The 13,401-nt window shown below is 47.3% G+C and overlaps 1 protein-coding gene across 4 annotated transcripts; it reads right to left on the reverse strand.

Moving 5' to 3' along the window:
- Positions 1-6,116: 6,116 nt before the first annotated feature.
- LOC129833697 (monocarboxylate transporter 7-like) lies at positions 6,117-13,102 on the reverse strand. 4 transcript variants are annotated; one of them, XM_055898460.1, is made up of 5 exons: positions 13,069-13,102; positions 12,073-12,216; positions 10,875-11,003; positions 9,102-10,031; positions 6,117-8,827 (listed from the first exon to the last, which is right to left on the reverse strand). In XM_055898460.1, exons 2-5 carry the CDS (start codon positions 12,164-12,166, stop codon positions 8,523-8,525), a joined length of 1,458 nt encoding a protein of 485 aa, XP_055754435.1. In that variant the 5' UTR covers positions 12,167-12,216; positions 13,069-13,102; the 3' UTR covers positions 6,117-8,522. The 4 variants fall into 4 exon arrangements, with proteins under 4 accessions (XP_055754435.1, XP_055754434.1, XP_055754432.1 ...); XM_055898459.1 differs by lacking the exon at positions 13,069-13,102 and adding an exon at positions 11,106-11,360 and having other exon boundaries at positions 12,073-12,163; XM_055898457.1 differs by lacking the exon at positions 13,069-13,102 and having other exon boundaries at positions 10,875-11,360; positions 12,073-12,163.
- Between the last annotated feature and the right edge of the window lie 299 nt (positions 13,103-13,401).

A 13,401-nucleotide genomic window follows, 5' to 3' on the forward strand; every position in this document is an offset into this window, starting at 1 on the left:
ATTTGGAGAGCTAACCAGGAGTGACCGCTGTGTCTGGATGCTCTGCGTCCCATCGTGCAGCTCATTAAATTATAAGGTAAGCAGACGCCTGTTAAACCAAAAGTCTGAAATTAGAAAAAGCACTGTGTGGTTGATGACTGATTCCAGTAAGTGTCACCTCACTCATTGTGGTTGATAATTACAGGAACAGTCGATCGCTAAATGTATGTACAAGCCCGTTATAGGATGTATACGTGATAAATGACACAGAATCCATAGGTTTAATAGATAGACATTCCTGAGGGTCTAATGGAACCTCGTGTGAGGAACTTGGTTATAGATGAGGATGAACCAAGTCAGGACTGAGGTACTGGGTGACAAGTGATTGAATGTGTTTTATGTACGGTGACCTTACCTGAGGGAAGACACTGGTTTTATGTACGGTGTTCTTACCTGAGGGAAGACACTGGTTTTATGTACGGTGACCTTACCTGAGGGAAGACACTGGTTTTATGTACGGTGACCTTACCTGAGGGAAGACACTGGTTTTATGTACGGTGACCTTACCTGAGGGAAGACACTGGTTTTATGTACGGTGACCTTACCTGAGGGAAGACACTGGTTTTATGTACGGTGACCTTACCTGAGGGAAGACACAGGTTTTATGTATTGTGTTCTTACCTGAGAGAAGACACTGGTTTTATGTACGGTAACCTTACCTGAGGGAGGACACTGGTTTTATGTACGGTGTTCTTACCTGAGGGAAGACACTGGTTTTATGTACGGTGACCTTACCTGAGGGAAGACACTGGTCCTTATTGACAGGTTCACCAGGTGGGTGGAGGCATTTCCCACCACACACTGTGATGCTAAGACAGTAGCAAAGCTACTCGTGAGGGAGATAATACCTAGATTTGGTGTTCCTGAGGTTTTATCTGCAGACAATGGTACCCACTTCACTGGTGATGTAGTGAAGCAGGTAACCATAATGATGGGAGCGGACAAGAAGTTTGTGTCCATCTACCACCCTCAGAGTAATGGGGTTACCGAGAGAGCTAACCGATCCATTAAACAAGGGTTAGCTAAGGCATGCCACCCCACCAATACATCATTGGTGTTAATGAAAATGCTCAGTAGTGTTAATAAAGGCCTGGTGTGTACACCACATGAAATGTTGACAGGAAGACCCATGAATGTTCCCGCACACAGACCCATGACTGACAGACAAATAGACCTCACTCTACAAATAGACCTCACTCGACAAATAGACCTCACTCGACAAATAGACCTCACTCTAGCTGAGGTAGAACACTTGGAGTACATGAACGAGCTAACTACTATTGTCAGATCTCTCCACTCTCACACTAGGAAAGCTCAGGATGGAGGTACCAGGTGTGAGGACCCCGACGACCTGCCTGTGGAGGTTGGAGACGTGGTCGAAATCCGGGTCCACAAGGGAAAATGGAACCAGTCAAGATGGATGGGGCCCATTCAAGGTAACCGTGGCAACACCAACGGCGGTCAGAGTTCAGGAAAGGTCCGGCTGGCACCACCTGTCCCACTGCCAGAAGGTGTTCAGGAGATGAAGGAGCCAGACACAGCCTGAAACAAGAGGCAGAAGCAGATGTGAGTCGAGACCAAAGACTTGAAAAATATGAAGGGCCACAAAGCCCTGAAGAACCAAGTGTTTTACATCAGTAAGGTTATGTTGTAAATATATCCACACTACTTGTTTGTGTGGGTGAAGCCGGCTCTATCCACACTACTTGTTTGTGTGGGTGAAGCCGGTTCTATCCACACTACTTGTTTGTGTGGGTGAAGCCGGCCCTGTCAACACGTGGGTAAAGTTTGTTCGAGACTTAGGTAGAAAAGTGTCCCCACATTTTTATTAAGAATAAAAAAACCGAAATATCTTATTTACATAAGTATTCAAAATGTGGAAAAAGTCAAGATGTGGAAAAAGTCAAGATGTGGAAAAAGTCAAGATGTGGAAAAAGTCAAGATGTGGAAAAAGTCAAGATGTGGAAAAAGTCAGGATGTGGAAAAAGTCAAGATGTGGAAAAAGTCAAGATGTGGAAAAAGTCAAGATGTGGAAAAAGTCAAGATGTGGAAAAAGTCAAGATGTGGAAAAAGTCAAGATGTGGAAAAAGTCAAGGGGTTACTTTCTGAATGCACTATACAGTCGTGGTCAAAAGTTTTGAGAATGACACACATATTAATTTTCACAAAGTTTGCTGCTTCAGTGTCTTTAGATATTTTTGTCAGATGTTACTATAGAATACTGAAGTATAATTACAAGATCTCTGCAATCCGCCCTGGCATGCTGTCAATTAACTTCTGGGCTACATCCTGACTGATGGCAGCCCATTGCATAATCAATGCTTGGAGTTTGTCAGAATTTGTGGGTTTTTGTTTGTCCATTAAGGTCTGGGGAGTTTCCTGGCCATGGACCCAAAATATCGATGTTTTGTTCCCCGAGCCACTTAGTTATCACTTTTGCCTTATGGCAAGGTGCTCCATCAGGCTGGAAAAGGCATTGTTCGTCACCAAACTGTTTCTGGATGGTTGGGAGAAGGATGTGTTGGTATCATTCTTTATTCATGGCTGTGTTCTTAGGCAAAATTGTGAGTGAGCTCACTCCCTTGGCTGAGAAGCAACCCCACACATGAATGGTCTCAGGATGCTTTACTGTTGGCATGACACAGGACTGAGGGTAGCGCTCACCTTGTCTTCTCTGGACAAGCTTTTTTCCGGATGCCCCAAAAAATCGAAAAGGGGATTCATCAGAGAAAATGACTTTACCCCAGTCCTCAGCAGTCCAATCCCTGTACCTTTTGCAGAATATCAGTCTGTCCCTGATGTTTTTCCTGGAGAGAAGTGGCTTCTTTGCTGCCCTTCTTGACACCAGGCCATCCTCCAAAAGTCTTCGCCGCACTGTGCGTACAGATGCACTCACACCTGCCTGCTGCCATTCCTGAGCAAGCTCTGTACTGGTGGTGCCACGATCCCGCAGCTGAATCAACTTTAGGAGACGGTCGTGGCACTTGCCGGACTTTCTAGGGCGCCCTGAAGCCTTCTTCACAACAATTGAACCGCTCTCCTTGAAGTTCTTGATGATCCGATAAATGGTTGATTTAGGTGCAATCTTACTAGCAGCAATATCCTTGCCTTGCCTCCTTGCCTTTTTGTGCAAAGCATTGATGACGGCACGTGTTTCCTTGCAGGTAACCATGAGACAGAGGAAGAACAATGATTCCAAGCACCACCCCCCTTTTGAAGCTTCCAGTCTGTTATTCAAACTCAATCAGCATGACAGAGTGATCTCCAGCCCTGTCCTTCGTCAACACTCACACCTGTGTTAACCAGAGAATCACTGACATGATGTCAGCTGGTCCTTTTGTGGCAGGGCTGAAATGCCGTGGAAATGTTTTTGGGGATTCAGTTCATTTGCATGGTAAAGAGGGACTTTGCAATTAATTGCAATTCATCTGATCACTCTTCATAACATTCTGGAGTATATGCAAATTGCCATCATACAAACTGAGGCAGCAGACTTTGTGAAAATTAATATTTGTGTCATTCTCAAAACTTTTGGCCACGACTGTATATAGAGATTAGGGTAACATTTCGGACACTCACAGTCAACCAGACATGGGATTTTTTCTGACTAATCAGCAATTCTTGGTTTTCAGACCTACTTCCTGGAAGATCAGGAATGTAATTTACTATTTTAATAGTGTCCGTGTCTTGGCAGTTAGCCTCTGGACTGTTGCACCTGATTTTCTATGTGGCCAATCACATCCCTGCATTTTGCAGCTGTTGTGGAATACAAATACAACATGATGTTTTGTGGGTTTTGTAGTTCTTGTACATCGTCTTCCACACAAAGCTATGTATTGTATTTGTACTGCTAGGAGACTGCCACATATATGGGCTTATCACATGTTTGATTAGCTGTTAAGGAGCCTTATGGCTTGAGGGTAGAAGCTGTTTAAAAAGCCTCTTGGACCTAGACTTGGCGATCAGGTACTGCTTGCCGTGCGGTAGCATAGAGAACAGTCTATGACTAGGGTGGCTGGAGTCCTTGACAATTTTTAGGGCCTTCCTCTGACACCACCTGGTATAGAGGTCCTGGATGACTGGGAGCTCGGCCCCAGCGATGTACTGGACCATATGCACTACCCTCTGTAGTGCCTTGCTGTCGTAGGGGCCGAGCAGTTGCCATACCAGGCAATGATGCAACCCGTCAGGATGCTCTCGAAGGTGCAGCTGTAAAACCTTTTGACGATCTGAGGACCCATGCCAAATATTTTCAGTTTCCTGAGGGGGAATAGGTTTTGTCGTGCTCTCTTCACAACAGTCTTGGTGTGTTTGGACCATGTTAGTTTGTTGGTGATGTGGACGCCAAGGAACTTGAAGCTCTCAACCTGCTCCAGTACAGCCCCGTCGATGAGAATGGGGGCGTGCTGGGTCCTTCTTTTCCTGTAGTCCACAATCATCTCCTTTGTTTTGATCATGTTGAGGAAGAGGTTGTTGTCCTTGCATATCATAATGAATAAATGTATTAGGAACTGGTCCTAGATCTGCACTCCTATAGTACTCACCAACATGTCATCGATGTGGGACAGGAAGGGCTGCTTTGTTGAGCACTGTGATGGGGACTGTACTAATGTTACCAAGGCAACAGAGCCTTGTGTAATATAGGTCAACATCAGGATGTAATGTTACTGAGGAGACGCTAGGTGGCAGTGTAACTCAGGAGTTATCACGGTACAGCGTAGGAGAGAGAAGGTCACAGCAGCAAGATTTGTGACCTGTTGAGATACTGAGATACACACACATACATGAACCTTCAGCTTCCACACTGACAGACACTCTCTCTCTCTTTGTCGATGTCTTTCTTTCTCTCTCTCGATGTCTTTCTCTCTCTCTTGATGTCTTTCTCTCTCTCTTGATGTCTTTCTCTCTCTCTCTCTCGATGTCTTTCTCTCTCTCTCTCTCTTTCTTTCTCGATGTCTTTCTCTCTCTCTCTTTCTCGATGTCTTTCTCTCTCTCTCTCTCTCTTTCTCTTTCTCTCTCGATGTCTTTCTCTCTCTCTCTCTCTTTCTCGATGTCTTTCTCTCTCTCTCGATGTCTTTCTCTCTCTCTCGATGTCTTTCTCTCTCTCTCTCTCGATGTCTTTCTCTCTCTCTCTCGATGTCTTTCTCTCTCTCTCGATGTCTGTCTCTCTTTCTCGATGTCTTTCTCTCTCTCTCTCTCTCGATGTCTGTCTCTCTCTCTCGATGTCTTTCTCTCTTTCTCGATGTCTTTCTCTCTCTCTCTCGATGTCTTTCTCTCGTCCAGTAACTACAGTGCATTCTGAAAGTATTCAGACCCCTTGACTTTTTCCACATTTTGTTACATTACAGCCTTATTCTACATAAGTATTCAGACCCTTTGGTCTGATACTTGAAATTGTGACTTGTTCCAAAGCCACTCCTGCGTTTCTTGTCTGTGTGCTTAGGGTCATTGTCCTGTTGGAAGGTAAACCTTCACCCCAGTCTGAGGTCCTGAGCGCTCTGGAGCAGGTTTTCATCAAGGATCTCTCTGTACTTCGCTCTGTTCATCTTTCCCTCGATCCTGATTAGTCTCCCAGTCCCTGCCGCTGAAAAACATCCCCACAGCATGATGCTGCCACCACCATGCTTTGCCGTAGGGATAGTGCCAGGTTTCCTCCAGACATGACGCTTGGCATTCGGGCCAAAGAGTTCCATCTTGGTTGGACCTTATATACACAGGTGTGTGCCCTTCCAAATCATGTCCAATCAATTGAATTTACCACAGTTGGACTCCAATCAAGTTGGAGAAACATCTCAAGGATGATCAATGGAAACAGGATGCACCTGAGCTCAATTTCAAGTATCATAGCAAAGGGTCTGAATACTTATGTAAATAAAGTTTTTTTTATTTTTTTATTCTTAATACATTTGCAAACATTTCTAAAAACCTGTTTTCGCTTTGTCATTATGGGGTATTGTGTGTAATTTAAAAAATATTTAATCCATTTTTAGAGTAAGGCTGTAACGTAACAAAATGTGGAAAAAGGTCTGAATACTGTATATATGCCTCCATCAATAGAATGAATACATGGACACGTGTTCAAAGTTCATTTGTTATAAACAAATCAATTTAATCAATTAAAAAAGCTGATCAGCAGTGAGTGTTGCAGCAGAGATGATAGAAATTCCCCAGTGGCCCAGCGGTCTAAGACCCTGCATCTCAGTGCAAGAGGTCTGAGTGACTGACAGTCACTCCTTGTCTCATCGTTTTTACCTACCTACATAGTAGTGAAAGACTCCAGGATGTTTTGGAGTCGACGATCAAGGAGTCGACGAATCAATTATTTTGTAGTCGAATCTCCACCTCTACCTACCTAGGAAGTTGTGTCTTGTCACTGTGGCCTTGGCAGGCTGCAAGCACTTCAAAATGCATTTATATATATTTTTAAAATAAACACAGTATAAATAAAAGCTTTGATTGTTTGTTTGATTGACTGACAGGTAAAGTCGTGATCCACATAATTGAAACAGCTAGTCATTCACACTGTAATCCATACATCTTAGTTTCACCTACAGTCGTATTTGGTACTTTTATATCACATAGGTACATGAAGTAGACTGCTGAGGAAAACATATTGTGTACAGGCTGTGCAGAATACTGTGGTGGTCTTGTGTTTGGATAACAGTAGTCATTCAGATTCAACCATAATAATAGTCATCAATATAAAGACAGGACTTTGCCTGTTACTACCAGGCCTTTGGCATCAACTGAGGGTTTGAGACTGAGGAACAGTCATCATGGTTATAACTATGAACCCGAGAGGTCCTATCATGGTTATAACTGAACAGGCGTCATATCATGGTTATAACTATGAACAGAAAGGTCATATCATGGTTATAACTATGAACCCGAGAGGTCATGTCATGGTTATAACTATGAACCTGAGAGGTCATATCATGGTTATAACTGAACAGAGAGGTCATGTCATGGTTATAACTATGAACAGAGGGGTCATATCATGGTTATAACTATGAACAGATGTCATATCATGGTTATAACTATGAACCCGGAAGGTCATATCATGTTTATAACTGAACAGATGTCATATCATGGTTATAACTATGAACCCGGGAGGTCATATCATGGTTATAACTGAACAGATGTCATATCATGGTTATAACTATGAACCCGGAAGGTCATATCATGTTTATAACTGAACAGACGTCATATCATGGTTATAACTATGAACCCGGGAGGTCATATCATGGTTATAACTATGAACAGAGAGGTCATATCATGGTTATATCAACTACTGACAGAGCGGTAATCATGTTAAAAGCCTGTGTCTCAGCCATGCATGGAGTTTGGTTGACTCTGAGGAGAGAGACGTGGTCAATAGGAATTCACCGAAGACCGTTGTTCGCTGCAATTCAATGTGAACGACATCTCAGAGGGTCAACAGGTCACAGCTGTGTGTGTGTGTGTGTACATTCTGTACCACGGAGGTGTTAGACCAGCTCTCAGTCCCTCAGTAGCATGTTGACAGTGTGTGTGTGTGTGTGTGTGTGTATACATTCTGTACCACAGAGGTGTTTGTCCAGCTTTCAGTCCCTCAGTAGCATGTTGACAGGGTGTGTGTTCTCTTACTTGCTAGATGGTTGGGTGTCTGTTCTCCATTCTAACCACCTGTGAGTATCTAGTGGTCGAGGTTCTCATTGGTCGGTCAGTGAGGTGACGGTCGGCAAAACGCCGTCATGTATTTCTTCATTGAACCTTTATTGAACCAGGTCGTTGAGTTGAGACTTGTTTTACCAGAGACCTGGTTGTGTTCTATTCAACCACGTTCAGACCGCGTTCAGACAGCGTTCAGACAGCGTTCAGACCGCGTTCAGACAGCGTTCAGACAGCGTTCAGACCGCGTTCAGACCGCGTTCAGACCGCGTTCAGACAGCGTTCAGACCGCGTTCAGACCGCGTTCAGACCGCTTTCAGACAGCGTTCAGACCGCGTTCAGACAGCGTTCAGACCGCGTTCAGACCGCGTTCAGACAGCGTTCAGACCGCGTTCAGACAGCGTTCAGACCGCGTTCAGACCGCGTTCAGACAGCGATCAGACAGCGATCAGACAGCGTTCAGACCGCGTTCAGACCGCGTTCAGACCGCGTTCAGACCGCGTTCAGACAGCGTTCAGACCGCGTTCAGACCGCGTTCAGACCGCGTTCAGACAGCGTTCAGACCGCGTTCAGACCGCGTTCAGACCGCGTTCAGACAGCGTTCAGACCGTGTTCAGACTGCGTTCAGACCGCGTTCAGACCGCTTTCAGACAGCGTTCAGACCGCGTTCAGACCGCGTTCAGACCGCGTTCAGACAGCGTTCAGACCGCGTTCAGACCGCGTTCAGACAGCGTTCAGACAGCGTTCAGACCGCGTTCAGACCGCGTTCAGACAGCGTTCAGACCGCGTTCAGACAGCGTTCAGACCGCGTTCAGACAGCGTTCAGACAGCGTTCAGACCACGTTGGTCTCCTGTTCTGGGGACCATTTAGCAGGACTGGTCGCCACAACCAGATCAACATCTAAATAATCAGTTGATCCACTGTCCTGAGAAACCTTCTCCTCCTCCTCTTCTCCTCTCTCCTCCTCTCCTTCCTCCTCCTCTCCTTCCTCCTCCTCCTGTTGTCTCGTCTTCCCGCGGTGGCAGAGGCCAGACTTGGCAGGCCCCACCATGGCGAGGAAGATGGCGCCCAGGCCCATTCCCACAGCACAGGAGTAGAAGGCTGAGCCATAGTTCTGGGTCTTGTCCACCAACAGGCCTGGGGAGAAAACACAGGAGGCAACGTCAGAGACGCCTAAAGATCTGCCAAGACCCTTCAAGATCATCAGGTTGGCGCGGCAGCAATCAAAAGCTTCTAGATTAGTTCAAGAGAGGATTATAGGCCGACAATGAAAGGATTCACAAAGACAGATATTCAGAGAGGAAGAGAGGCAGAGAGGCAGAGAGGGAGAGAGGCAGATAGGGAGAGGGAGAGAGGCAGAGAGGGAGAGGAAGACTAAGATCCAGACAGTCAACCATCTAGAGTCTCTTACCCCCCAGCGGTGGTCCGGCCAGCCCAGCAAAGCTCTGGATACACACATAGACCCCCACCGACGAGGGCATCCTCTCTATGCCCACCACGTAATCCTCTGCCAGCATGGGGATGTGGGTAGAACCCACGGTGCCCATCAGGAAGCCATAGAGACAGCAGCAGGCTGCCAGGCCCCAGAACTCAGTCACCAGGGCGAAGGCAAGCAGCACCAGACACAGCAGAACTACACATCCCAGAAGCACATGGGTCTTACGCATCCGCACCTTGTTTAAAATGACCCCGATGGACAGGCGCCCGCAGACCTCGGACACCGCCATTACAGAGAGCATGTAGGCCGACTTTTCTGGGTGGACGCCGCGGCTCTTACTGAGTTCTATGATGTAAAGTGACGGGGCGAAGAACCCCAGCGTGGCGAAGAGGCCAAACAGAGAATAGCAGATGAACGCTCCATCGTTTAACACTGAAAGGTCTAGGAGTTTAGGTCTGGAGGGTTGGACAAGGGGACCCACCTCACCCTGCTCTTTCTCCCCAGCCTCCAGCTGATTCAGTGGGGTTCCAAGGGTTGCCTGTCCACCCTGGTTCTCCTCCCCCTGGTCCTCCATGAGGGCCCGGGTCTCAGAGGGGTCCTGTGTGGCTGTGGTGGCCCGGAGGTCAGCACTGGAGGCAGACAGAGAGGTGACCCCGGAATCCCCTGACTCCTCAGACTCCTCAGAGCTAACGTTGGTCTGGGTGTCCTCATTTTCCAGCTCGTAGATCGTCTGCAACTTAACGGACAGCTTCTCCTTATTGGACACCTCCCCGGACACTTCCTGGTCAGGTCTGATGATGATTGGTCGAAGCAGAGCGCCGCAGCCAATCACGGAGGCCTGCATGAGACCGATGACAATGAAGCAGCGGCGCCAGCCGATGGTCTCCTTCAAGGCCATGAAGGCTGCAGAGGAGGAGAGGAGATGTGTGCTTTTAAATGACTGTTTTTTTACGCTCCTCCACAATGCTTCAGGTATTATTTATAGAACAGTATCAGTCACTATATCTGCCTTTGAGATTCATTAGTCTGTCTGAAATGTCACCCTATTCCTTTATATAGCACCCTACACCCTATGGGCCCTGGTCAAAAGTAGTGCACTACCATCGCAGTGCTAGCTGCGCCACCAGAGTCTCTGGGTTCGCGCCCAGGCTCTGTCGCAGCCGGCCGCGACCCGGGAGGCCCGTGGGGCGACGCACAATTGGCATAGCGTCGTCCGGGTTAGGGAGGGTTTGGCCGGTAGGGATATCCTTGTCTCATCGCGCTCCAGCGACTCCTGTGGCGGGCTGGGCGCAGTGCGCGCTAACCAAGGGGTCGGGTGCACGGTGTTTCCTCCGACACATTGGTGCGGCTAGCTTCCGGGTTGGAGGTGCGCTGTGTTAAGAAGCAGTTGGGTTGGGTTGTGCTTCGGAGGACGCATGGCTTTCGACCTTCGTCTCTCCCGAGCCCGTACGGGAGTTGTAGCGATGAGACAAGATAGTAATTACGAGCGATTGGATACCACGAAAATTCGGGAGAAAATGTATTTTACATTTGTTTGTTTTTTAAAGTAGTGCACTATATAGGAAATAGGGTGTCATTGGGCCCTGGTCAAAAGTAGTGCACTATATAGGGAATAGGGTGTCATTGGGCCCTGGTAAAAAGTAGTGCACTATATAGGGAATAGGGTGTCATTGGGCCCTGGTCAAAAGTAGTGCACTATATAGGGAATAGGGTGCCATTTCGGACACACATGAAACCACAACGTACCTGGTGCGAAGGCAAACATGGCAAAGGACTCCCCTGAGGAGGCCAGGGCGGTGACCAGGGACCTCCTCCTGTTGAAGTACTGAGACAGGATGGTGATGGTGGGCAGGATGGTCAGGCAGTACCCCAGACCTGGACACATTACAAAATGACAACATGTTATTGTTGACGCAATCTGGAAATCACATGATTAACATAAAAGCAAACAACATGAAAACAGGATTACAGGAGTACCTTGTCATCAAGATCATGTCAAATAAGGTTTACAAAGTGAATACAGTCACAGTGCAAAATGCCGCTGCCGCTTTCACGTTTCAGTCCATGTCTTAGATATATACACATCATTGGTCCAGCAGAGGACACACAGAGGGGTGTGACAGCCAATGGCACTGCGGCAAGGTCATGGGGTCAGAGGTCAGGGTGGACAGGTCACTCTGATGTCAGAGGTCAGGGTTGATAGGTCACTCAGGCTTGTTGTCGTGGTGACTGCTGAAAGAGGACGTAGTTAAAAACAAGAAGAGAGAAGACAGAGGTTGTTAAGTTAGCTGCTGTCTGTTTTGAAGGAAGGTGGAGAGTTATTTACTGGGACAGCTAGCAGTGCTTCGTTCTGGAAAAGAAAAGTTATTTGGATCGGATCTGAAAGGAAATATTGGTTTATTTTGGACAATTTTGAGACTTGTGATTTTTCTGTTGTGCAAATGTGTCCTACAGACTCAAGATGGGGGAGTTTAGGCCTCATTGATACCACACGTTTCATTCATATCTTTCGATCTGAATTGAATAGAGCTTTGACAGTGGGGTTGGGAGTTTTTACCCCACAAACACAGGCCGGGTCTGGAAGAGACGGACATCAGTCAGTCAGCCTCATGCACTGCTAGGAGTCCCTTGTTTCATTCAGATCTTTTTCAGCTGGAATTCTAAGCATGAATGTAACAGCTAAACATCATTATTCTCCTTACATGTTCAAGGTGTTTCTAATGAATTTCACATATGTATCACAAGATAGACCATTGCGGGAAGCGTGAAGTAGTGGTGTGTGTGTGTGTGTGTGTGTGTGTGTGTGTGTGTGTGTGTGTGTGTGTGTGTGTGTGTGTGTGTGTGTGTGTGTGTGTGTGTGTGTGTGTGTGTGTGTGTGTGTGTGTGTGTGTGTGTGTGTGTGTGTGAGTGAGTGTGAGTGTGTATAAAGTAGTTAGATCGTTACCTGAGACGATGCCGATGGTGACGTACATCTCGTTGATGGAGGAGACGAAAGCAGAGCTGATGGTTCCCAGACTGATCAGAAAACCCCCAAACATCACTACGGGACGGTACCCGAACCGGTTACTGAGCACCGTGGCCAGAGGGGCTGGAGGGAGAGAGAGAGAGGGGAGAGAGGGGGAGAGGGGGAAGAGGAGAGGAGGGGGAGAAAGGGAGAGAGGGGGAAGAGGAGAGAGGGAGAAAGGGAGAGAGAGGGAAGAGGGAAGAGGAGAGAGAGAAAGAGAGGGAGAAAGGGAGAGAGGGAGAAAGGGAGAGAGGGAGAAGAGGAGAGAGGGGGGAGAGAGGGAGAAAGGGAGAGAGGGAGAGAGGGAGAGAGGGAGAAGAGGAGAGAGGGAGAAAGGGAGAGAGGGAGAAAGGGAGAGAGAGAGAGGGAGAAAGGGAGAGAGGGGGAAGAGGAGAGAGAGGGAGAAAGGGAGAGAGGGAGACAGGGGGAAGAGGAGAGAGAGGGAAGAGGAGAGAGGGAGAAAGGGAGAGAGGGAGACAGGGAGAAGAGGAGAGAGGGAGAAAGGGAGAGAGGGAGACAGGGGTAAGAGGAGAGAGGGAAGAAAGGAGAGAGGGAAGAAAGGAGAGAGGGGGAGAAAGGGAGAGAGGGGGAAGAGGAGAGGACTGTTAGTTTTACTACAGACATGTTTTTAATTTACCTTATACACCATTGAATGAAGTAGTTGATTGACACAGTTCAGTGAGTAGGATAGATTATGTGTCTAAATACTGTCCACACAGATTTACTGGCCCATATTCATAAAGCCTCTTATACGAGTGCTGATCTAGGATCAGGACCCCTGTCCATAAAAATCTGATCCATTATGATCTAAAATGCAAAACTATTCCTAGATCAGCACTGCTACTCTGATCCTAGACCTGTGAATATGATGATAAAGAGGCTCTCCCTGAACCACCTGTGAAAGTAAGGATGATTAAGAGGCTCTCCCTTAACCACCTGTGAAGGTGAGGATGATTAAGAGGCTCTCCCTGAACCACCTGTGAAGGTGAGGATGATTAAGAGGCTCTTCCTGAACCACCTGTGAAGGTGAGGATGATTAAGAGGCTCTCCCTTAACCACCTGTGAAGGTGAGGATGATTAAGAGGCTCTCTCTGAACCACCTGTGAAGGTGAGGATGATTAAGAGGCTCTCTCTGACCCACCTGTGAAGGTGAGGATGATTAAGAGGCTCTCTGAACCACCTGTGAATGTGAGGATGATTAAGAGGCTCTCTCTGACCCACCTGTGTTGGCGAGGATGATTAAGAGGCTCTCTCTGACCCACCTGTGGA

This window comes from Salvelinus fontinalis, chromosome 34 (genome assembly GCF_029448725.1).
Source record: "Salvelinus fontinalis isolate EN_2023a chromosome 34, ASM2944872v1, whole genome shotgun sequence".
NCBI lineage: Eukaryota > Metazoa > Chordata > Actinopteri > Salmoniformes > Salmonidae > Salvelinus > Salvelinus fontinalis.

Excerpts from the sequence above, each read along its gene's own strand:
- LOC129833697 (XM_055898460.1), bottom strand. The coding sequence starts at position 12,166 with ATGTTTGGGGGTTTTCTGATCAGTCTGGGAACCATCAGCTCTGCTTTC. Across the intron at positions 10,032-10,874 it reads CATGTTTGCCTTCGCACCAG|CCTTCATGGCCTTGAAGGAG; the intron begins GTACGTTGTGGT and ends CCTCCTCTGCAG. Across the intron at positions 8,828-9,101 it reads GGCCGGACCACCGCTGGGGG|GCCTGTTGGTGGACAAGACC; the intron begins GTAAGAGACTCT and ends TTTTCTCCCCAG.